The sequence below is a fragment of the Alligator mississippiensis genome, chromosome 1 (assembly GCF_030867095.1).
Source record: "Alligator mississippiensis isolate rAllMis1 chromosome 1, rAllMis1, whole genome shotgun sequence".
Taxonomy (NCBI): domain Eukaryota; kingdom Metazoa; phylum Chordata; order Crocodylia; family Alligatoridae; genus Alligator; species Alligator mississippiensis.
The window spans coordinates 186,990,785-187,016,800 of NC_081824.1; the positions used below are offsets into that span (position 1 = coordinate 186,990,785).

Consider the following 26,016-nt stretch of genomic DNA (forward strand, 5'->3'; position numbering starts at 1 on the left):
AGACTAGCTTCTAACAGCTTTTTAAGCTTATTTTCTTCTAGATTTTTGGTACGAAAACACAGAAAGTTCTATGGGAAAAAAGTTGCAAGTCTACTTTGGGTCAGTACTCATTATAGAAGTTATGACCCTGCTCTCCACAGATAATAAGTGAATTAATGCTTAGTAATTATGGACTAAAATATTCCAAGAAGCTAATATTTAAGGCTATTTCATTTTTGTGAGAGGGCTTTGTGGAGGAAATGGTGCTGTTCTAATACCTATATGCAGGGTCAGATCTCAATTCAGCTCTGGCCACTCCACCATTCTGGTATTAGAAAAAAAGCAATCCAACTAACTGGTTTCCTGATGATTTTCCTGTAATTCTCCTGTTCTGCTTCCTTGATTTGGGAACATAGCTAGGGAAAAGATAGTGCAGCCACTCTAGTGATCCCAAATTGCCAGAATGGCTCTTGGTTCCTTAGGCAGCCATCAGACTACTCTAAACTGCACTGGACAGCAACAAACTAGGCCTTAACCCATCAAAAAGAAGCTGCAAAACTCCCAGACTCAGTAATATGTGAATACCATGGCAATTTCAATAAATACTAAACCTATTTGGTAACATTTTGGGATGTAATCAAAGAGCTTTGATGCTTGCATCTATGGCATAAGGGGAAAAGCTAACATTGGTGCCTAATAAAGGAAAGTAACATTTTCCTGATATCTCTTTTAATGCTTTTCCTTTTTTCCCATCTTATTTATTGCATTGTGGTAGTGATAAAGTTCCCATTCAGGATTGGGGCTGAGTAGTCCAGCCACTAATAGTGTAACATTTAATTCAGGGCTGACTAACTGCAGTGTGGCCAGGTCCATACCACATGGATCATATAGCTGTTGGGATGAACTCCCAGGTCCCCCCACTGCACCTCCCTCCACCTCAGCCACATAGACAGCAGGCCATCTGCTGGCCTCTCGTGGGGCTGCAAGCCACTAGTTGGGTAGCACTAGTCTAATTTTAATACAATATGTAACAATTGTATATAACAACCAATGGAGAAGAAGAAGAGAGGTATGTGGAAATGGGTATGAGCAAGGAAATGAAGTAGTTACCTAGTCTAGTTACATATACAACTTGACACTTAAGAATTCTTTGAAAGTATTTCATTTTTACATGCTCTCAGCTGGTTTGTTTTGTTGTATTGCTAATAAACTTTAGTTGTAGTGTCCTCTTATTATTTTACTTTGAAAATGGCAATAGAATGGCTTTTGTCTCAATTATTTTCCTGACAGAAACTGTGTGGTTTTTCTTATATAAAATACTTTTCAACTGAGCCCTAAGCTATACATGATTCATGCAACTTCAGATCTTCCCATAGTTTGCACTTGGGAGGAAAATGTGGAACCTAAGGTGTGAACAAACGTACCTTTTAACTGAATAAAAGAGGAAGTGGGGCTGCTGCTTGGGAAGTTGCATTAGCTGTTATGATGTAACTATTATATCTGCATGATACTGTAGTGATACAAGTTAGCCAAATCACTCTAACTTTGACCCTGAATGAAGTAAGTTGAGACTTGTCATGTTTTTATTACACTTGTATCACTATAGAATAATGCAGAAGTAACAACTCTATATCAGTATTCTTTGATAGTACAATTGTTACCTCTGCCTATGCCTTCGGTGTCTAAAGCTAGTAGCAAAGTGTATTGCTAACTACAGCTTTCATTCTTCAATACTAAATAACAACTAACTTTGCAGCAGTTGTAACTGCCTTATTTAAAAAATGTGGCTATACTCTGAAAATGACAACCTAAAAAATGGCACTGTAGTATAACATATTATCTTTCAGTGACTACACATGAAATTTGACCAATCTAAAAATAAAGTAAGTGTTCTTATTTGCTCTTTAAATTGAGAGTCATTGTCTATTTTTTCTGTCTCTTGCATTGATTCTGCTATCAGAACTTACACTGGTGGCTATTAAAAACTGGACATTTACCAAGCATTGTAGTTAGATTTACCATGATGTTTAAGGTATCTCCTGTTGTAAATATAGAGGGTACCACAAATACCACAAGTGCAATAAATATAGTGGCGTACTAAATGTCAGTTTTACTGCTATCCACTGTAGTTAAGAATGCTGTTGCTGATCTGTGAGCCAGAAAAGAACCCAGCTCATTGAATTGGTGCTACAGTCCTCCAGAGGTAAAAGGAAGTTAAAAACATTGGCACAGATTCTATTCAGCCCAGTAGATATCCAAGATTTAGCAGATCTCTTTCTCCTAAATATGTGTCTTAATTCAGGACATTGATTTGTAGTACTCCCATTCTGGCAACAGGCTGCCTTATGTGAGGAATAGCTTACAAGTAACCACTAGAAAATGTGAACTGCTGATGCATAGGAGTGCACATTTAGCACCTGTATAATCTCAGGAGCTTATTCTATCTGAGAGGGAAGAGGAGTATCTTTCTATATTTTATCCAGTACTATACTGTTTGGGACACTTGTTCAGGAAGTTGGGGTGCCTATAAACATGTGCACTATAATATCAGCATAGATTCATAGATGTTAGGGTCCGAAGGGACCTCAATAGATCATTGAGTCCGACCCCCTGCATAAGCAGGAAAGAGTGCTGGGTCTAGATGACCCCAGCTAGATACTCATCTAACCTCCTCTTGAAGACCCCCAGGGTAGGGGAGAGCACCACCTCCCTTGGGAGCCCGTTCCAGACCTTGGCCACTCGAACTGTGAAGAAGTTCTTCCTAATGTCCAATCTAAATCTACTCTCTGCTACCTTGTGGCCATTGTTTCTTGTAACCCCCGGGGGCGCCTTGGTGAATAAATACTCACCAATTCCCTTCTGTGCCCCCGTGATGAACTTAAAGGCAGCCACAAGGTCACCTCTCAACCTTCTCTTGCAGAGGCTGAAAAGGTCCAGTTTCTCTAGTCTCTCCTCGTAGGGCTTGGTCTGCAGGCCCTTGACCATACGAGTTGCCCTTCTCTGGACCCTCTCCAGGTTATCCGCATCCTTCTTGAAGTGTGGCGCCCAGAATTGCACGCAGTACTCCAACTGCGGTCTGACCAGCGCCCTATAGATGGGAAGTATCACCTCCCTGGACCTATTTGTCATGCATCTGCTGATGCACGATAAAGTGCCATTGGCTTTTCTGATGGCTTCGTCACACTGCCGGCTCATGTTCATCTTGGAGTCCACTAGGACTCCAAAATCCTTTTCCACCTCTGTGCCACCCAGCAGGTCATTCCCTAGGCTGTAGGTGTGCTGGACATTTTTCCTCCCTAGGTGCAGCACTTTGCATTTCTCCTTGTTGAACTGCATCCTGTTGTTTTCTGCCCACTTGTGCAACCTATCCAGGTCTGCCTGCAGCTGTTCCCTGCCCTCCGGCGTGTCCACTTCTCCCCATAGCTTTGTGTCATCTGCAAACTTGGACAGAGTACATTTGACTCCCTCGTCCAAGTCACTGATGAAGACATTAAAGAGTATCGGTCCAAGGACCGAGCCCTGCGGGACCCCACTGCCCACACCCTTCCAGGTTGAGACCGACCCATCCACCACGACTCTTTGGGTGCAACCCTCTAGCCAATTTGCCACCCACCAGACTGTGTAGTCATCCACATCACAGCCTCTTAACTTGTTCACCAGTATGGGGTGGAATACCGTATCGAAGGCCTTCCTGAAGTCTAAGTATATGACATCCACCCCTCCTCCTGTGTCCAGGCATTTTGTAACCTGGTCATAGAAAGAGACTAGATTGGTCAGGCACGATCTGCCCGCCACGAACCCGTGCTGGTTTCCCCTCAGCATAATTTGCCCTGCCGGGCTCTCACAAATGTGAGCCTTGATAATTTTTTCAAAGACTTTACCAAGGATGGAGGTGAGACTGACTGGCCTATAGTTGCCCGGGTCCTCCTTCCTCCCCTTTTTGAAAATGGGGACCACGTTAGCCCTTTTCCAGTCCTCCGGGACTTGGCCCGTGCACCACGAGCGTTCGAATATTCCCGCCAGTGGCTCTGCAATGATGTCGGCCAGTGCCTTCAGCACCCTCGGATGGAGCTCATCTGGGCCTGCTGACTTAAAGGCATCCAGTTCTTCCAAGTGACTCTGCACCACCTCAGGATCTACGTATGGAAGTCTGGTGCCTTGCTGCTGCCTCTCTACAACCCCAGTGAGAGACTTGTCGTGCCCCTCACTTAGGAACACTGAGGCAAAGAACTCGTTGAGGAGTTCAGCCTTGTCCCCCCTGTCTGTCACCAATTGTTTCTGCCCATTTAGCAGGGGTCCTATTCCTCCCTGGGCCTTCCTTTTACTCCCAACATATCTAAAAAACAATTTCTTGTTGTCTTTTACTTGGGTTGCCATCCTCAGCTCCATGGTAGATTTGGCCCGCCTAACTGCCTCCCTACAAGCACGAGCAGAGGAGGTATATTCATCTTTAGTGATCTCACCCTGTTTCCACTTTTTATGTGCTCCCCTTTTGGCCCTTAGGCTGCCCTGGATTTCTCTGGTCAGCCATGGAAGCCTCCTGGCCCCTTTCCCTTTTTTGCCTCGCTCGGGGATCGTCTTGCTTTGTGCCCGAAGGATCGTTTCCTTAAGGCACAGCCACCCTTCTTGGGCTCCCATCCCTTCAAAACTCCTACTCTGCAGTGCGTCCTTGACTAATCACCTGAGTGCATTGAGATCAGCTTTCCTAAAGTCTAGCACTTTCACCCTACTAGTTACCTTACCCACTCGACGTCTTATGTTGAATTCTATTATTAGGTGATCACTGTCTCCCAAATGACTACCGATCTGGAGGTCCCCTATCATGTCATCCCCTGTTGCCAATACCAGATCCAGTATGGCATTCCCCCTAGTGGGACCATGCACCTCCTGTGTCAGGTGGAGGTCCTGTACACAGGTTAGAAACCTGCGTGAGTGATGGGACCTTGCTGTCTGCGTCTCCCAGCAGATGTCCGGGTAGTTTAGGTCCCCCATGACTACCGCCTCTTTAGCTTTTATGGTCTCCGAGAGTTGCCTCAGGAGCCCCGCATCTATTTCTTCCCCTTGGTGTGGGGGTCTGTAGCAGACCCCTACCACCAAATCCCTTTCTCCTTGCCCCCCATGTAGCCTAACCCACAATCCTTCTACTTCCTCAACCTTGGATTCTGTCTTAATGAGGGTTGATGTATATTGCTCACTGACATAAAGTGCAACCCCTCCCCCTTTCTTCCCCGACCTGTCCTTTCTGTACAATCTATAGCCCTCAATATGTACCGCCCAGTCATGGGATGAATCCCACCAGGTCTCTGTTAGCCCCACTAAGTCATAGGTGTTTAGTGCAAGCAGGAGCGCTAGTTCATCCTGCTTGTTCCCCATGCTCCTAGCATTAGTATATAGGCACTTGAGCCCTGCGACTGGTGCCTTTGCTGCCCCCCCGCTCCGAGTCCCAAGGGGCCCATTGTTTCTTACCTTCTTGTCTCTTACCTGTTCTGTAGTGCTGGTCTCCCCATGGCTTTCAGGTTTCCAATGTTCTCCTTCTTCAGGCTGGGCTGTCCTTGTGGGTGCCACATGGTTTGGTGGTCCACAGCTTCCCCTGCCCTCGTACTCCCCTCCCACAGCATGTTGGAGCAGACTTGATTAATCTAGTGGACTCAATGAATTAGCATGCTCCAGCAGCCTCTGTCTTATGTATCAGTGCCCCATGCTTCAAAATGGTGGTGGGGGTGCTTTAACTAAAAGCTTGTTTGATATCCTTAGAGAACTGGGTTCTAGACCCCAGTCAGTCTGAAAGAAATTGAAATCACACCTTGCACTTTGTAGGAAAGTATTCTAATGATAAGGCTATGACCTAAGCTGGATTGTGGGCACCCTACAGCCCTCTGGTTGAAGTTGGTACAATACTGTTTATTAGGGCTGTGCAAAACTTCTGGTGCTGCTGGCTCTTTAACCCCTCCCCCCCCCCGTGGATTTGCTGGCTGCTGCAGAAGCCTCAGGACTTCCGGGGACTTGGGGCAGAGTTTCCCATGCAGTGGGGGGCAGTGCGGGGGGCAGCGGAGATCCACCCACCCCAACCTGGCAGGAACTGGTGAGTGGGAGCTTTTTTTTTTTAAAGGGCTAGGAGCTGGGGTGGGTGGGACAGCCATGGGAGTGGGGGCTGGGAGAGTGGGTGGGGGTTGGGGGGCTTATGGCAGAGCCCCCACACAGCATGGGGCAACGGAGGGCAGTGGGGATTGCCGCCCCCCCACCTAGCAACAGCCAGTGAGTGCAGGCTTTTTTTGTTTGTTTTTCTTAAGAACCGGGAGCTGGGAGAGTGGGTGGGGCAGCCATTGAGAGTGGGAAGGGGTTGAGCTGATTTGGAGATTCAATCTATTTGGCTGCAGCCAAATCTCTGAATCAGATTTGGCCAAATCGATTTGGAACAGTGATTCGAATCACTGAATCAAATCACTGTCTCCTGAATTGGCTGAATCTGAATCTGAAGCAAATACTAGCTTCTTTGCACAGGCCTACTGTTTATTAATTTTTCATGAAATAGTCCTTGAGGAAATGCATAGAAAGCATTGGGTTCAGGAGCAGGAGCACCAGGTTCCCTTCCTCCAAGGAGACTGTCCTGACTACATAGGTATTCTTCTTTCTTTCTGGTTCAGTAACTTGTATGCCTTTCCAATCAGTGACCAGCTTCAATAAAAGGAGGAATAATTTTTTTGTGATATAAGTGATAAGTGTGATTTGTGATATACTCATGCTTTTATGTATGCCTAAACTTAATGCACATTTGCCTAATGCGCATTTGCCTAATACACAATTTAGGCTCACATCTGCACTTACATGTATTAAGGCCTTAAGGCATTAACACAGTATGTGGACCAACTTGGGACTACACACTTAACGTGTTAAGGTGCTTTAGCTATTCGTACCTAAATTTGATACCTGCTTTTGAAGGTATAAAATTTAGGCATGAATACCCTAAAATCACCATGTTTAAGGCACATTAATGGCATGCATGTGCAGACACATGCCCTTAATGCACCTTAAAAATGGTTAATGAGCCTTAATTCAGCACATGTAGATGTGCCCATAGAGATATAAAACTAAGGTGCCTTGAGGAGGGGAGAATAGAATTACACTTAGTAATCTGCACACCTAAAAGCTGAGTAAGTACATCTTGGATGTCTTGCAATGTGTGTCTTATACCACATGTTCAATAATCTAGGAGATTTTTTCCACGTTTGTTCTTCTGGTAGAAAAACTTAATTAGAGATGCCTGAACAGACATTTGAATGCTGAGCCCTTGAAGAGCAGAGAGCTTGCAGTGCTGTTGCTATGTAGCTAGGAGGCTCCCTCCACACATCGTAGCATGCTCTGCAGGTTTCCTCAGTCTCCCTAGAGACAGATGGAAGCAGTGCACAGGGAAGCCCTGACTGGCTGACCCAGACTTCTCAGGGTCAGCCTGTGATTCCTGGCAGCACAATGTGGGAAACGCAAAGAAAGCATGTTCTGCTTCCTGCTTGGCTGGAGCAGCTGAGTCCAGCCAGAGTGAGACACTGTCTCCCTGGGGAGGAGGACAAAGTACCTGGGGAAGCTGGAGGACTGTGCTCTGGCTTCCCTACAGACATTCACTTCCCCCAGGAGAAACTCTTCTGGCAGTGATTTAACACTGGTTGTTCTCAGATTATTTTTCTCTTGAAGTGGCCAAATTTGCTCTGTAAGAAAAATCCTGAACATCTGTACACTTGTGGTTTCTGTTGGGAGAGCAGTGAGGAAGAATATGACCTGACTCACTGATTTTTGCTTTTTCTTTGTTTTTATCATAAATGTAAGTAGTGGATTTAGAAGAACACATAGCAATCTCTTAGGTAAGAGGGTAGATTTTTCTACATGGTCATTCTGGTCAAAGAAGTCCATCACTGTTACCTACTTACCAGCAAAAGGAAAATGACATGAGATAAACCCTTCCCTGAGAAAAGTTTAACTCCCTCTCTGATAATAGGGCATAGAGGTTTGTTTCCAAATTTGGATTTCCTTCTGCCCCTAAACCACTCCAAATTTTAAAGTTAATGTTGTATATAATGCCATATTATTTAATAGTCCATCATTAGAACAACATAATAATGATCCTTTGTCAATATTTTGGAATAAAACAGGGATATTTCACTGCAGAGCAAATGAGATATAAAACATTCCAGATCGTCAGAGGCAATAACTGTACTTTTATTTTTCTAATATGGGAATGAATAACACACACACAAAACTTCAGCTCTTCTGTGAGTTAAAGGAAAATCATTCTTTGCTTATTGGGTTCATTTTGTAAATTGAGATCAATGAAATTCTTCCAAGAACAGCATGAAATCAATTGTAAAATAACATATAATTCATAGCTTACATTGTAAATTATAGTTTGTTTGACATTAATCGGTGAGGTTTCCATGCAGCGGGATGTATTCCTTGTAACACATCTTCAGATAATGCTTGTGGATCCATTTCTAATGCATCCTAAAGTGATCTGTTTTTCATGTCTGCAACTGCCTCCATTTGATCTTATGCAAATGAGGCAATCAAGTAAATGGAAAACAAGATGTTGTTATCAGAGGGCCTTGACCAACAGCGGCCTTGCAGTTTTAGAGTCTCTTACACTCAAAGTTACATTTATACCTGCATGTATTTGAATTTATTTTTCCATTATGAAACATTTGGAAGTATGGATATGGGGTCATGACAAACCCAATATGGCAAATATTAGTGTCAGTTTTTACTTTAAATTTGCTACTTTCCAGTTGTAGGATATTAGATATTCAGCCACTAATTTTTCTCCTGGTTCCTCTGCAGTCTATACTTTTTTCATTTTGGGCCTGAAATCCAGTGAAAATGTTTGAATTGACTTCAGTAGGTTTGCTATACACCTCATTCTCGCTTCACACTGCTTCTTTTTCTAGTATTTATTCACCTTCATTTTATGATTTTTAACCATTGAGCAAAATAGTGAAATTTTAGTTGGAGTAATTAGTTTTTCAGATAACATGCCATTAACTTCATTAAGTCAATGAGAAGGAAAAGGTAAAAACTCAGTAAATACCTCCAGTCTGCTCTGACTGCATGTCTTTTCTTTCCACATTTTCTCTGCCTCACTTCTTATTGAATCCTTTTCTCTTTTAGCACTATTTCTCAATGACTCAGCAGTTCTGTGCCCAGAACTCCTGTTTCCATTCCCTGTTGTACTGTTTTTCCTTGTCCTACTTTTTTATCTTTCTTGACCTCCGTTCTCTTTACTAGTTTTTTTATCTCTTCCATCTAAAAACTCAGATGCTTATAATGGTAGAAACCATCATTGGTTTCATAGGTAGGTAGATGCATCTTTCTTCCCTCAACTCTTAATTATTTCAAAAATATCTCTGTCTCTGCTCATATTTGGCTGGGCACTTTCAGGGACTTCATCTTCTACTAATGCCCGTTTAAATCAATTTTACATTAATTGCTGCTGCTTGCCTGTTTATTGGCTCAGAGTTTGGTGTATAATAAGTTCTCTCTTTTAAGTTCAACCCAGATGCTTCTATCTGTCCATCTTCCCATATTATACGTTGCTCCCATGATGGCAGTTGCAAGGCACATGGGAATTAGAAAGGTGTGAATTCATGATGATGATCCAGTCAGCGCAGTATGCGATGTTGATCCAGCTTGAGCACCTGCTCTGGAATGCAATTTCCTTTCTCAATCATTTAAACAGTGCTGAAATTTAGTAGAATCAACCCCATTATGTTGATTAAACACATCACAATGTTACATGCATTCCCTTGATACTTTATTTTAGTTATGAAATATATTTTTTTAACTCATACTTTTCCGCGTGCTTCTTGGGAATTGTATCTACTGGGTGAATGATTTCCAGTTTGCAGGACTCAATTTTCATCTCACTTTCACTATTGTAAGTCAGGCACAATGCCAGCGTAGCCAGTAGACTTACACTAGTATAAAGCTGAAGTGAGAGAAAAGAAGGTCTAATTCTATGACTACAGAATCATTGTTATCCAGATGTAGTTATTGTGGTTCTTTCCCACCCCCACTTGTTACTCGATTCTGCGATCACTTTTATATTTTCTTTGAATATGTGAATTTATCTCATGAATACAAGAATTCAGAAATATCATGGGATCTTAAAATATGCAGAAATAAAAAGATAAATGTATTTTTTAGATCATATTCTTTACAAAGTCTCAATTATACACTCTTTAAAGAACTTGCTGATTAAGATATGTTTGTTGACATAAGGAAAATGCATTTGATTAGAATTTCAGCAGATTTCCTATGAAAGTTCTCTTAAGAGAATTTTCTTGTCAAAGAACTGCTTCAGTAATTCAGTTTTCTTACAAAAGCCAGCTTTGTGAAATTAAAATTCATATAATAATTCATCAAAATTTTTTTTTCCAGGAGAGCTTTAGAGGCAGCTTATAACAGATACAAATACGTTTGCTATAAGGCTGGTTTTGACTGAAAACAACACATTTTATAACCCTTTTGAAGTTTATAAAACTGGAGACAAATATGTGATGAAGAGCACGTGCCAATGTATATATTACTGATGGCAAGAGTGCTGCTTTCCTTTAATTTGTTCTACATACGGTGAAACATTCTGAGGATGAATCTCATTTATTGATATGCAGCAATGATGCAATGAATCTCACAATTTCCTGGGAAAAAAAGAAACCCTGTTATTTGTGTAAACCTTCTGATTAATTGTATGTTTTTTTAATCATGTCAAAACTAGTAGACTGCACCTGCAACAAAAATATATATAATGTAAAACCTAGAGCAGATCTACATTTTTGCTTTGCACTGATGAGAAATATACACATTTAATAAGTGCATTATGCCATGCAAACATAAAAAAAATAAACTGGGGTCTATAATCATAATAATCATTACGATTTGAATGTCCTGACATTAACAACAACAAATCCAAACAAAAAAGAGACGTGTAGACATTTCCCTTCCCCACATCCATTTTTCTGGATTCAGCATCCTGAAAAAGCTTAAATAAAAACAAAAATTAATAAAAGCATGGTACTAACTAAATTCCTCTTTCCTTTTTTTCATAGATTTAGCAGTTTTTACACCACACCAGTTTCTGCTCACTGCATGCACGCTTGTTGGCTGTACAAATAGTTCTCAGGTCACCTTGTTTACAGCACAGCTGCCACCAGCTCACGTAAATGCCCCGGTCCTGACTGTTTTGGATTCTAGAACGATATATGTACAGTAAGTACAGTTTTTTTCTTTCTTGACAACACAATCGTGTATCAGTTTATTCAAGAATCCCAGTGAGTTCAATCAGGGAAAGGGTTTGTGACATAAAATTAAATTTATTATGATTAAATGCATAGAAGTGATTAGTTTAGTGGTTCTGTGAACCTTTGATTATCACTTGCCAACTTAATTTCCATTTTGTCTTTGCGCAATCAGGATAACCTACATATGGGTATAGGCTCAGTGCAAAATTCAGTGCAGGAAATATGTTCTAGAGGTATGACTATTTTGTAGCTCTTACATTATTTGTATTATTCTAATCATTTGTCTATTAAGTAGAAATATTACATTAAAGAAGTCTTTAAAAAAAGACTTGCTCCCTTGGACATATACATGAAAGACAGTTTTAATAGTTGGTCTGATCCTTTTCAGTGTTTTGAAGTGATTTCTTCTAAAAATTATATAAATATATGTTCAACATCATAATAAAAACTCTACACATTTCTATATAACATGAATCATTATCGAAGGTAATGGTGTGTTGCTTTTATTTCCAGATGGAAGGAACCACTAGAAGTAAATGGAATTCTGGAACGCTACATTTTATATATTACCAACAGTGAGCACAATTTTACAAATTGGGATGTAATTTATAACAGCACCAAACTTTTTCTGGATTATACTATCCGGCAGCTTTTCCCGGGTACTGAATACCTCATAAAGCTGGCTGTAAGTTTTAAAGATATGTAAAGAAGAAGGTGGTAGGAGGATTGGTGAAATGTACTCTGTTTATTGTTAGAATCTCATACACTTAAACATCTCTTGTGTCCATTTTATTTAACCTCTTTATTTTTTTTTGTTCTAAAGAAGGTCAAAAACAGGAAACATGCTCAGCATCAATAATTGTTCTTACATCCAATTCAAGGATACACATTTTTTATATGAAAAAGTTTTATCTGAAATAGTTTGGGCAATGATTGCATGAGGAATTATCAGAAGTATTTAAAATATTTAGAAGCACAAGTTCCATTGACTTTTAAGGACACAGTATTTAAAAATGTCCACCTGAACTTCGATATCTGCTCAGTTTCATTCAAAGAGAGTTTGCCCTTTCTATATAAAAACCTGTAAACAAATGAGTGTGTTAGAGTGAAAAATAAATAGTTTAGTATAAACTAGCACCTAGCTTGGCTTTTTTTTTAAGTCTTTTAAAAGACCTTGATGTTTTCATTGTAGCTTTTATTCAGTAGTTTCTTTTTTCTGATGAAATAGAACACTTTAAGTTCAATAGCACAACTCAAAATATCTGAATATAAACATGAGATTGTCCCTATTTGTTTTAAACACACTCCTCATTTTATAGCAATACCTATATAAGGATATTTGCTTTGATAAATGCCATAGAAAAATATTCTGCTCTTGATTATGAATAAATTTACATTTATGTAGACACTGTGTATGCATTCATTTTACTTAACATGCTCTTGAATGTTCTAAATATTATACCAGAAAAAAAAATAAACTCCCCCACATAACTATAAGGATCTGACTTGAACCCACAAAAACAAGGATTTTCAGGGTAATTAAAGCTAAGCTTCATCTTGGACTGAACTCATTTGTGCTTAGGCACTGAAGCACAAAAACATATAACATGCAGACTGTCAAATTTTTTAATACCTAGATACTGTGAGGTGAGTTAAGTAGATTTTAATTTTACTAATTTGACCTTTTTTTTTTTTTGTTGCTACTTCATAGCAACTACACATGTATTTTAGAAATATTGTTTATCATCCTCATGTTCTCTTTCAAAGTACTCTTTCAGAAGGCCTCCTCTTGGGCTAAGATATCTTTCTGGTCACAAAATGTGGTTGTCTTTTGAAGCTCATTGGTGATATTACTCTGCTGAGAGGGGGCTGGTGTCACTTGTGAGATCAATGCAGTCATGTCTATATAAAATTAAATGTTCTTTAATATGCAAGAGATCAGAACAGATGATCTAATGATCGCTTTCCACTCCTAACCTTAAGTGCTGTGAATCTACAAATATATCAGTATGCTTCATGCTTTCCAGGTGACAAAGCATGCAGCCTCCCTAATGTACCTGGCTCTGGTTTATCTGGAAATGCAGGAGTCAGTTTGGACTTCACACCAAGACTCAGACCTCCACATTGCTGACCATAGAATTGGACAAAAATTTTTTTTTGATGAAAAAATACAATTTGGGGTTGATGAATGCTATTCACAGATTTCCAAAGCTTTTCACAAATAGTTAAGTTGAAAGAACAAACATGTAAAAATAAAAAAGTTGAAATATTTATTTTTGAAATGGGATTGTATTTTGAAACATGCCTAAATAAATAATAGAGGACATAAAATAAAAAGAAATCCTTTGAAAACCTGAATGAAATGTTTCATTTTGGATCAAACTAAATATTTTGACCAGCTGGGAATACAACTTTTTGTTTCATTGTTTCTGTAGATAGAAAACTAACATGTTGTTTCCTTGGGTCAACTTGAAACATTTTTTTTGTGTGGTTGAATCAGCAAACTGAAAGACTGTTTATTTCAGTCATCGCTCTCTACTCCTAGCTACTTCCATGGGAATTGAGGATGGCTGCACACTTTTGAACATCTCGCAAGACTGTGACTATAGATAGCATTCATGACATTATGTGGCATTATCACTATGCCATGAATCCAGCACAACAAATAGTATAAGCTCCCTTTAATGTGAGTTTTTCCAGTGTTAAAATAGAAACTAAGTTATAGACAAGTTATTGTTTGCATAAATGACTGACTGAATTTTAATATATCTAACGGATCAATGCACATTATGTAGCAATTTCATTTACAAAACCCGGATAAAATCTTCAGAAGTGCCAGAGTCCCATTTTTTAAAGTTACTTAGTGACTTAGGAGCCTAAGGCCTTGGCTACACTGCCTCTCTGCCAACTGTAGGACTGTCCACTCACTTCTGCTTAGTAAGCGCCAGATCCAAGAAAGGCATTGGTTTAACCAGCACTTCTGAACAGGTCCAAGAAGCATGCCTAAGGGTAGTATGGACATTGGACACATAATCAGGACTGCCCTAAAGCAGCTACAATGTTGCATTTTTAAGATTTGGTATACACTGAGGGGGAGGAGGTGAAAAGGATGTGCTTCATAACTGATCCTGGGTTCAGTTCAGATGTAATCTAAATAAGTCATCATGGTCATTGCAAGTCAATAGGACTTAATCTCCTAAATCAATTTTGAAGATAGGACTCAGGCTCTCAAGTCACTTAGGCACTTTTGAAATTTCTACTCGAACTCTCTTTTTGACAGTATAGATAAGTGCAAAAATATGCTTGATTATTATAGTACAGTAGCATGATACTGTATATAACCAAGCATATTCATGAAAAGTTCTAGAAATACCTAGTCAAAGCAGAATGAAATCATGAAAATTTTCACTTTTTAAACCTGATGGTCCTCTTTTTTATTGATTGTAGTCTCAGAACTGGATCCAGCTCGCAGCACACACGAACTTCTGCACTGCAAACATCATATTTCTATGTTCTTTACCGGAGCATGCAGGTGTCTGCAGAGGTTAGATCACATTAAAAATGGCCACCCAATTTAACTTAGTTCACCAAGGTGTGGACCTTGCACATAAGTCAATCTTAGTGAAAACTGTAAAGAAGTTCCAGGAAGGTTAGATTGGTCTAAATGTGACCAAAGCTATTTAAGTTCACCCTACCTCCGAGGTAGCCTAACTTAAATTGGGTTGGCCATTTTTAGACCGATCTAACTGTCCTGAACTTCTGTCCTACCCCTTCCCTGGCACTGGGCTATTTTTATTCCCCTGGCCTCTCTCTCTCCATTCCCAGATGGACAATCTCCTTCCCTATGGATCAGCCAGCACCCCCATTCAGCCCACCAAACATGCACATCTCACAATTTGCTCCTGGTGGTGGTTTTATCCATATTTACTAATGCCAGGAGTTATGGAAATTAGTCCCAGTAGGGGAAAGGGTAGGAGGGATGGGAAGATAGGTTCACTGGTGGGTAGCAGGGGGGCTAAAAATAGCCTCTGTTCCCGGGGGTTGGGGAGAGTTTATACCAAATCTATAATTTTAAAGAATCAATTTTAGAAAAGGGTCTGTTCAGGTATAGTGTGTGAATGGGAGATTTCCACTTGAAATGAGTGGAGAGTAGACCTGTGAGGGACAAAAACCATGTGAAGCTATAGTGGGACAGTGCTGCCAGAAGCAAGCTTCTGCTGAAATGGGTTCATGAATCTGAATGTTACTTAAACAAACATTAATCAAATCATTGATCTCTCTTATCAAATCATCAAAATCAAATCAAATCAAAGCATGAATCAAGTCATGAATGCAAACATTGATCTCTTTGAGAACTGGTCAGTGCCAATTAGATCTATATTAAATATTATTTCCATACCACATCACAGTAAAGACTGTTTTGGGACATTGCACAAAATAATATTGTTTTCTTTTCAATTCTTGTGGAGGGAAAGTTGGACATTGGTCCTTGTTCTGCTATTGTATTGGGTACAAAATGAACAATGAAACTAATGCCTTCTTTACGTATGGAACTGGCAACCATCTGATACACTGTTTGTTTTCCTGCTAGTGTTTCTGGTGCATGGTTTGTAAAGGGAATAAGACAATAAGTCACCTCCTCTATTTTGAAACAGAGAGAAGGGGGAAACATTCCCTTCACTAGATTCAAGTAGAAATTTACCAGATTGAGAGCAGAATTTGACTCCCTAAATGACATGATCTGACCTTTTGTCTTTCTTTAGGACTGATCCTTTGAACAGACTAATTCATATGTTTAATCATGTGAATAGTCCCGTTGCCTTCAGTGATATTACTCACAAAAATAAAGGGAAAAATCACACATACATTTTTTGCAAGATTCAGGGTTGATTTGTTGTAATTGATTTTAGCTTTTTTAAAGTAAAAAATATCTTGTATTCAAATGGGTGTAATGCAAAGGATTTTTAGCTATTTTTCAGCAAGTTGAGTAGCTAAATATATGTGTGTTTCATTTTGGTATAGCCAGTAAACACTTAACTAGACTTTTAAGAAACAAACAAAAGCCCTCATTTACTAAAATATAACTGATCCTGTGGCTTTGTTTATTCATGTGAGACTTTTTACCCTAAGCCATTCATTCTAGTACAACTAATTGGACCATTAGTTTGAGGAAGGATTAGAGAATAAGGCTCACAGCGTGCGCATGTGTGGGTACACATGCATGCATACACATGCACGTGTATTTATGTACATACAAAAACTACATCCAGAATGGTGTCTTATGATCAAGCAAAATGTGAAAATCATGTAATGAAGCGGGCCTCCACTGGTAACTAAAATGCAAATGATTCAACCTCCTTGTCCATTAAGATGCACTCAACAATTATTACATATTGATTTATTATAAATTAATTTCTTCACTTTTTAATTGCATTTGAATACTACTAGTCAGTGTATTTACATAAAATACAGGAATGTCCTGATGGCATTTTTTCCCTTCTGGTAATTCACTGAAAGATTTTTAATTGCAGCAGTAGCCAGTCATATTTTCGCTGCTTGAAGGATCTGAGTATACATTAGAGCATTACAAGAAGAGTTGTGGTACTATAAATGTACACTGTACACTGTAATTTTCTTTAGCTATTGCTGCAAAAGCAATGGGATGTTTATGAAAAGCATATACTGCACTGTAAGAAGCACAAACTTTATTAAATTCAGAAGTGTAAAATTACAAATCTTAAAAAATAATTTCTTGCTTTAATATTGTGCCATCACTTCAGGATATATTTGTTTACTGTGTTTGATATTTTAAGGCTTGCACTGGAGGTGGATGTACAATAAGTGAAGCCAACAGAGCCCTAACAGATGAGAGTACACCAGAAGGTGTTCCTGCTCCAAAAGCCCAGTCATATTCACCTGATTCCTTTAACATCTCATGGAGTAAGCCTGAGTATCCGAATGGTAAGTGAACTCTTTTAGCCTCAAGTTAAAAAGATGATTAGTAAAGGTAAATTAATATTCTAAATGGCAGCTTATATGTGGTGCTTAATTTTTAATGATCATTTTAGCACATAAAATACCTGTGATAGTATCATTGTCTATAGCTAGGAGATTGTGGTTTTCAGCCTAGCACACAATTTCAGTGGCTCAAAAGTGCTCCCTTTTGATAGTTCTTGTGTATTGCATCTTATTGTTTAAGGTTTTACAGGACAACTGAGCTGAGGAAATGAACATAGAGAATGGTCGTCTAGAATTTGCACTATAACTTCTGAAAAAGCATTTTTGACATTAATGTTTTTAAATGCTGGATTGATTTCTTAATCTATTTATTCATTTCTTATAGTATTATTTTTCTTAATTTCATTCCATAGAACTTGTTCAAGAAATGGTGTACACCTGCACTTTTTTGGAAGTTTATAATATCCTTATTAGAATTAGGAAGTTTTTCTATATGTACTGTGCATATCCATACATTTTATACCAAATTAATAATTTAAATCATGTCAAAAGATATAATCTGGACTTGTTTTCCTGGTTTCACAGCATTATATGTATCATATTCCAATCACATAACAAATGACTGCCCAGAAATCATTGGCACTGTCTGCAAATGTTTATTTTTTGTTGAAATATGTCCTCTATAATAAAAATATAGGATGAATGCATATCAAATATTATAAAGCATGAATTTCCATTAATTTAATTTTCCCATTTGCAAGTTTGTCCCTGCTCTTTTGGCTTTGGCAAAGCATGTGTGCTATCCAGATGGTTCAATTTCAAACATTTTGAAAAAAATTCTAGGGAATTTATACATTTTTAAAGGATGCATTTTTTATTATCCTGTATTGTCACATTTTAGGGAATAAAATGCTAACATACTGTTGACATCATTTAGAGGACTATTGGTTTTAATTCTTTATATTATGATGGTAATGATGATGATATATGTGCACCTGATTCTGTAAGATTTGTTGTGGACCTCCTTTACCCAGTTTCCAGCAATAGGTTGCATATTTATTGCATGTTATCTGTTTATTTAGTGCAAAATAGGATAAAATAATATAAGTCACTTCTGTGTCTAAGAGGCCATAGTCCCATAGTTTTTTTTTTCAGTAACATGGTGGCTCTTAGTGAGTTAAGTGCTTATAATAATTTCAGTCAGATATCCAAACCTGCTGTCATTTTTGCAATTTGGTAATTTCTAACAAAGTTAGAGGAAGTTTTAGTTTGCATAGATGATGAGAGCAGGCTCTGGGTCTATAATAATAATAGGCTTATTCTATGTGTCCAGAGCACTCTGATTGGTTGCATCACAATGCTTACTGAAACAACCAATCAGAGTGCTCCAGACAGCCAGAAAAAAGCATGTTATTATTACAGATCCTGAGGAATTTCAAACAGATATGCAGGCAAGTCAGAGCTAGAATTAAACACCTCCCCCACACACCCCACCCCCCAGTTATGGAGCTGGCAGGCTCTGCCAAAGGGGGGAAAAGAAAAAAGCAGTGAGGAGCCCAATCCTTTGTTTTTTTCGTGGAACCTGCCCACATTTCCTGTGGCCAGGGGATGAGCTGCCGGCTGGTCCTGAGCTATTGGGGCCCCCAGTGTGGCCCTCTGTGGTGACAGCACCTCTCAGGACCGCCTGGCCAGGGTGCCAGTGGGTGGTTGCTGCTCAGGGGGTGCTGCCACCATGGAGGGAAGCACCAGGGGGTCCTGTCCAGTTCAGGGCCTGCATGACCCACTGACCACTCACTCCACAGCTGCAGGAGATGCAGGCAGACTCTGGGAGAAAAAAAAAGAAAGATAAGGCCCTTTGCCACTTTTAAATTTTTTTGCCTTAGCAGAGCCTGCCAGCATAAGCTGCTGCTGGGTCGCATAGCCCCTGAGCTGTTGGGGGAGGGAGGGCTGGTGCTTCCCTCCACAATGGCACTGCCCCCCAGGGGTGCCTGGGCAGGGTGCTAGCTGCGCAGGTGCAGCCCCAGCTCACAGGCAGCACCTGCCAGATCCAACATTGCATGGGGCACTGGAAGCCTAGTTGTGCTCTGGGAAACTCAGGCGTGCACTGTCCCTGCTGCCTTTCCACTGCCTGGGACTACCGGGGAACAGCCTGGCTGCCCAGGGAAGGTGGCAGGACACCTGCTGGGTGTGCTGACAGCCAGAGAAGGTGGTGGGGATGGCGCATGGGGCACTGGAAGCCCAGCAAGCCCGAGCTTCCCTGAGCATGCCTGGACTTCCAGCACCTCATGCACAGTCCTCGCTGCCTTCTCCAGGTAGGGCCCTTGTACATGTGAGGAATATTGCTGTAACTTGTTATGTAGTAAACTAAAATACATGGGATGTGCTTAAGTTTGCTATGTAAAAAGTAATTTAAATCAAAATACACTGCTGAATGTGTACGCTGCTACGATATTTAATTGCAACATGCCACTGAACGTGAACACTCTTACACAATTAATTTGTTAAGAAGGACAATTAAACCACTCAAAGGGGCAATTTCCTCATGTGTACAAGGGCCTTCTTATTCCATGGCTATGAACAAGTCACAGGGTCAGACTTTTGACAAAATATGTATTTATATTCCTATGCCTGTGTTTACACATGGACAGCTTTATATAGCCTTTTTAAGCGTGCGATGTTTTGATTCTGTTAAAGTATTCAGTCAAAGAATAACTAAGAATCCTGTATTTAACGAAATATTTTTGCAATGAAAATTTAATCGCAAATCTTTTGTGGGTTTCAGCTACTTTTAATTAATTAACCTCCATAAGATTTTATTTAAAATATGGCATATAATGGGATAGATAGAAGCAATGAATACTGCATTCATAGCATCTGATGAAATAAGCTGTTTCTTCCAAAAGCTTATGCCTCTCAGAATAAGTTTATAAGGTACCACTCTGCCCTGCCTTCTGTATAAATCATATTTGCCTTTTTCAAGTATGGCAGTTAATGTCTGTGATATGGCTAGTTTACACTGAGAGCAAAGTAAGTGGTTGCCAGCTAAAGCTTTGGAACCATATCTTGGGCCTAACAAACAACTGTACTATATGCTCTCAGGAATTCCACAGTGCTTGGGAAATGGTATTCTTTTATCTTCTGTCTTAATTGCAGTCCCTGAGGTTGAAGGCTTCAATAATCTACATCAGGCATTGTCAACTGGTGGGTGGGGATGGAGCACTGCTTCCTCCCAGGAGCAGGGCTGGGTCAAGGCAAGGGCAGTAGTACCATCTACAGGCTGCACAGGCACCACTTGACTGGTCAGATGGGGTGGAGGGAGTGGGGAAAGTTTGCTTGCAGTGGCAGCTGCCGCTGCCATCCACCAACCCATGCCACTGCTCCATATTCGGCTGTGTGCCACCCTCCCCTCCACCCTCTCTGCATCCGGCCACCAGGGATACACTTATTAAAAAAGGTTGAAAACCCCTGATCTATTCAGCATCTATTCTATGCCCATCTATTCAGCAGAGTACTGGCCAGTGTGTTTATGTAATTTTACCAAAAACTCTGTACAGAACTTCCTCTTCTATCTCAACTCTGTTGAGAGCTCATGGAAGCATAAGATGTCATGTGCATGCTGCTTCCAGCCTGACCTCACCTTGTATATGTTTTAATACCTTAAATTCTTTCTCTGCCTGTGGAATAGAAATAGCCAGTTTTCCCCCTTGACAGGGAAAGGTGCTACATGGAAGTATAAATGCTACAGTGATTCCTGGCAGGGGCATAATGGAATGGAACAGGCCTGCTCTAAAAGTCTGAGTTGGCAGAAGAAATTCTGGTTAAGTAAACTAATCGGCTCCAATCAACTGTTGGAGAGTACATACCAGAAGCTGTGCCTCATGGGAACTGGTGCAGTGTGTGCTTCCCTGGTTGCCTGTGAGCTCCAGATGCTGCTTAGGAGTAGACAGAGGTTCTGTCTATTGGCACTGGACTTATGACCCAGCTACTTTGTTCTGGGCAGACCCAACCCTCAGACCAACCATGACCCCTCCCTTTGATAATAGGTGAATTTTATTGATATACAGTGATAGTAGATAAGGATAATGCAAACAATTCTATATATACCAGTCCCAGGGTTCACAGAGTTAAAGTACATCTGGCCAGTATGTGAACTTCACTCTGAGGTTCTCTCTTGAATGTCAGATGTCAGCAGTCTGGAGGTCAGAGGCCGAGGCCCACCCTCCCCAATTGGGGTGCTTGCGATAGGATGGTGGTATGCCCTCTGTCCATGCTGGCCTGGAGCTCCCCTCTTGGGCACCCTTTGCTGCTCTGAAATCCTTTCTTTTGTATCCTTTCTTCTCTCCTGGTGACTCTTCATTTTTGGGGCATTGTTGATTGATCTCCCTGTGGTCATTATACTGCGCAAGTTCTGTCATCTCAGAGTATTTTTTGATTTCACAAACTCATCACATTATAATTTGGTGCTTTCTGGTGTCCTCCTAATTTGGTCCATCTACCAGAACTGGAAATCCCAGTGGCTCTGCAGGTGGGCACTGTGACCTGGACAACATGACAGAGTTCCTTATCTCATGTTATGGAACAGTGTGATACATGTCTTCAGTTTCCCAGCCTGCGTGTCTGTTTGCTTCTTGATTGCATCAGATACAGTGGATCTTTAAGGAAACTATAACAAACAGGCTTTTAGAAATCAATTAACCCTTGCTGTTGCCCTGGACCATTGTTCTAATGCATATCTACTTTACCTACAAGCCAATTCCCCAAAAAGCAAACCTCTAAATACCATTTTCTAAACATCACTGTCCTGTTTTGAGTATCCTTGTGAAGCAGGCCCTGTGCTTTTGTGCAACATTGTTGCTATCACAAGGCTTAATAGGGAGGAAGGGATGCACTTTTTTATATGTCCACTGAAGTGGGAAGCTACTGATTGGGCCTGCATTCTGTTGTGCCTGTTCCCAAATTGCTGTTACTTCTTTTCCCAACTCTTGTTCACAATCTTGCCTGTTTTGGAAGATTAATTAAAAGAAAAACCTCTAAAATTTGGTATTGTGTAACTCATGTCTTAGGAAAGTTTGGGTCACCGAGGAGCTCTGTTTCATTCATTTTCAGCAAATCTTTTGGCTGGTTAGTGAGCATATCATCTATAATAATAATAATAGGCTTATTCTGTCTGTCTGGAGCACTCTGATTGGTTGTCTTGGCAGCCAATCACAATGCTTATTGAAACAACCAATCAGAGTGCTCCGGACAGATAGAGTAAGTGTGGTGTTATTATAGATACTTAGACATTTGAAACAGATATGCAGGGAAGTCAGAGCTAGAATGAAGTACCACCACCCCCGCCCCTCCGCAGAGTGGGAAGGCTCTGTCAAAGTTGGTGGGGGGGGCAGTCAGCAGCCCAAATATTTTTTTTCCTCCAGAGCCTGCCTGCCTCTCCTGTGATTGGGGTGGAAGCTGCAGGGCACCCTGGTGTTTCCCTCCACAGTGGTGGCACCAGATCCTGCCTATGCAAGCTGCTGCCAGGTCACGCAGCCCTTGAGTTGCAGGGGTGGGGGGCAGTGCTTCACTTCATGGTGGTGGTGCCCCCTGGGGCTGCCCGGGTGGGGTGCTAGCTGCATGGGTGCAGCCCCAGCTTGCAGGCAGCAGATTTGGCTCCAGCGATGCACAGGGTGCTGGAAACCTGGGCATGTTTGGGGAAGCTCAGGCTTGGCAAGCTTCTGGCATCCCGTGCACTGTCTCCACTGCCTTTCCACCACCTGGAACAACTCAGGAACAGCCTGGCTGCCCTGGGAAGGTAGCAGAAGAGTGGCTGGGTGTGCTGGGAACTGGAGAAGGCAGCAGGGACAGTGCATGGGGCACTGGAAGCCTACAAAGCCCAAGCTTCCCCGAGCACACCTGGGTTTCTAGCACCCCATACACCATCCCTGCCACCTTCTTCGGATAGAGTCCTTGTACATGTGTACAAGGGCCCTCTTATTCTATGATTATAAACAACTCACAAGGTCAGACTTTTGACAAAATATGTATTTATATTCCTAAGCCTGTGTTTACACATGGACAGCTTTATGTAGACTTTTTGAGTATGACAAGTTTTGATTCCATTAAAGTATTTGGTCAAAGGATAACTAACAATCCTGTATTTAAAGAAATACTTTTGCAATGAAAATGTTATTGTGTTTTGTGGGTTTCAGCTAGTTTATAAATAATACTTGTGTCAGCATTTTCAAACTGCATTATAAGTTAAAGAAGATTTCAGGTGGACAGGATCTTAGCTTAATTAAAATATGGAATTGAACAGCTAGAGGTACTTTTCCTTAGCCCTTCCTACTTCCCAGTTCTTACTGCCTTCTCTGACCTCTGCTTGTGGTCGTAGGTTAAAGGGGTGGCAGGTAGGATTCCCTTGTTTGTCTGCAAGAACAAGCAAACCTTTTCCCTTTCTTGGTTTCACTGGTAGAGTCCCCAACTGAGTATTGACCTACCAAACTAAAAAGGAAGTAAACCTCAGTTCAAACAACTGACTTTGGCTTGATTTCAGATTGAAACCATGAGAAACTGCCAAGGTGTGTATATAAGTTGAAGTTACATATTATATTTAAGCCATACAAAATCGTTGGAATGTTAAGTGGCATGAAAGTTAGAACATGTTGTGAGCAGTCACACATTAAGGGTGAATGCTGTTTCTTGCCTACATTGCTCTGACTTACCACTATAGAGGGAAGGCTGTGAAGCCAGGATACCTGAGCTTTATCCCTGCTGGGGGGTGGGGGCAGGATTCTGGGAGCAGTGTATCATGGGATACTAGAGGACTGCAAACGGTTTTATCAGCATAAAGCAGACTGAAGTTAACGAGGTAACACATCCCAGAGTTAACTTTTCCCTGAAGTGGTATAACTTGGAGATGCTCAGCGGGCACTTAGCACATATTAATAAGTTTTAATATGCAGATGTTTGTGTTTCAAGTGGCCTTAATATGGTCTGAGTGCAATGTGCAACTTTACCATATCTGTATCTCCTAGACCACAAACTGGGATCTCCCTTGTAGTTATCAGGAGCCCTTTATTATAAAAATATCTTACAGAGAGGTGCAATGGCTTGCATCTGAGTCTGGGCAATGCATTGTTGCATTCTATAGATCCATATATTAGATGCTGCTAAATGGAAATGAGCAGTAATCTGTGCTAAAGCCTAGGAATTAAAAGAAGTGGACCTACTGGAAGATGACAGATGAAGAAAAGACCAGCAGCCTGTGTGTGAATATGACTAGAGAAGAAAAAGTAGAGGATAATATGCAAAATTGGTGATGAACAGGATTTTAGGTTATCAGGCTTCCCTGGAAAGGATGACAACATGTAAGATGAAAGGAAGATCAAGCTTTGAGCCCTCTTGAAGTGTTAAAGAGGTTTTTAGTCCAAACCAGAAACTGAGACTTGGTTTCAGTCAAATTTTCACTGAATTCTGGTGAATTTGGCCCAGTGTCACTCAACTCTGGACTGAGATTTGACAAAGCACTTCTGAGAAAATATAGCTGAATTTATTTGTGTAACAGAAATTGCTTAATTGGGGTTTTATTATAAAAACACGAGATGTGTTCCACTGACAGTTATCTTCCCCAAACCATTGACTATCTATGAGATGTACAGTACCTCTTAGGCCACAGAAAAGATGGGCAATTTTACATTCAAATCATAGAGACATATAGCATAACATAAATCAGAAACTTAATTTAAGAATTCCTGCATCTAACCCAACAGCTCTTGGTGATATGCTATACTATTTTGATCCTGTTATAGTATACGATCCTGCCTCTTGGCCTACAGTTCCTTCAGAGGGGTGTCAGACACAAAACCAGTTTGGGAGAGAATATTTCAGAGTATGATTTTTTTATCATCATACACACAAGTATTATCAAGAGTTTGCAGGACTTGAACCCTAGTTTATACTCAACTGACGCTGGTTCCTAGCAATTATACACAGTAGCTCTTTTCCTCTTTAAAATTAGAGATTGCACTGAATCAGTATACTGCACCACAATTTACATGCACTCTTTTTTTTTTGTGGTTCTCCATAAAAGTGGCCAACCAGTCAAATAGATGCTGCTTGAAAAATGTTAAACATTATTGTAGCTGGTTTCTATCAAACTTTAATTTGAATATGTGGCATGTCACAGAAAGGATGATAGGGCATCTATACACATGCTCCAGGGTAGGGGTGGGGGGTTGCTTTAATTAGAGTGATTCTGAGAGCTGCTCTGATTAAAGTGCCTGAACTGTCACGTGTATTCAGCATCCTGTGCTTCAAAATAGCAGTGAGGGTGATTTCACTAAAGCTCATTCAATGATCTTTACAGTGCCGTTGCTGTCATTTTGAAGCATGGGGACACAATACACAGGAAGCGGAGGCTGCAGGAGCACACTAATTAGCATTTGGTCAGGTTCTCCAGCATCCAAAGGTAGACTGCTTTCTCTTTGTTCCTCCTTTTCTGCAAGTGGATTCGCTGTGACTCATGCCATACCCTGCTGCCCCAGGGTGCCTCAGCAGGAGATATCATGATTCACCACTCTCCTCTCTGTCCCCAACCAGCCTTCTAAGCTGCTTTTTTAAGGAGATATTAGTGCCTGTTCCTGTGAGAAGCAGAGTAAACAGATACTCAACATGAGGTTCTTTACTTACACAATAATAATTTGAGAGATGGGGAGTGAATTTATTTGGAGAGCTGATGGTGGGGACAAGACTGGCAGAGAGGAAAAGCACATACACAAAAGCATCTCATAAGCTATTGTGAGTGCTCCCTCACCCCTGCCCC

At 40.7% G+C, this 26,016-nt stretch overlaps 1 protein-coding gene across 1 annotated transcript in view; it reads left to right on the top strand.

Annotated features, from left to right (window-relative positions):
• USH2A (usherin) overlaps positions 1-26,016 on the top strand; it is a 642,051-nt gene that overhangs the window by 315,606 nt on the left and 300,429 nt on the right. The window contains exons 32-34 of the mRNA XM_059717779.1: positions 11,067-11,226; positions 11,772-11,943; positions 17,072-17,219. Coding sequence (XP_059573762.1) covers positions 11,067-11,226; positions 11,772-11,943; positions 17,072-17,219 — 480 coding nt within the window. The remainder of the gene's footprint in view (positions 1-11,066; positions 11,227-11,771; positions 11,944-17,071; positions 17,220-26,016) is intronic.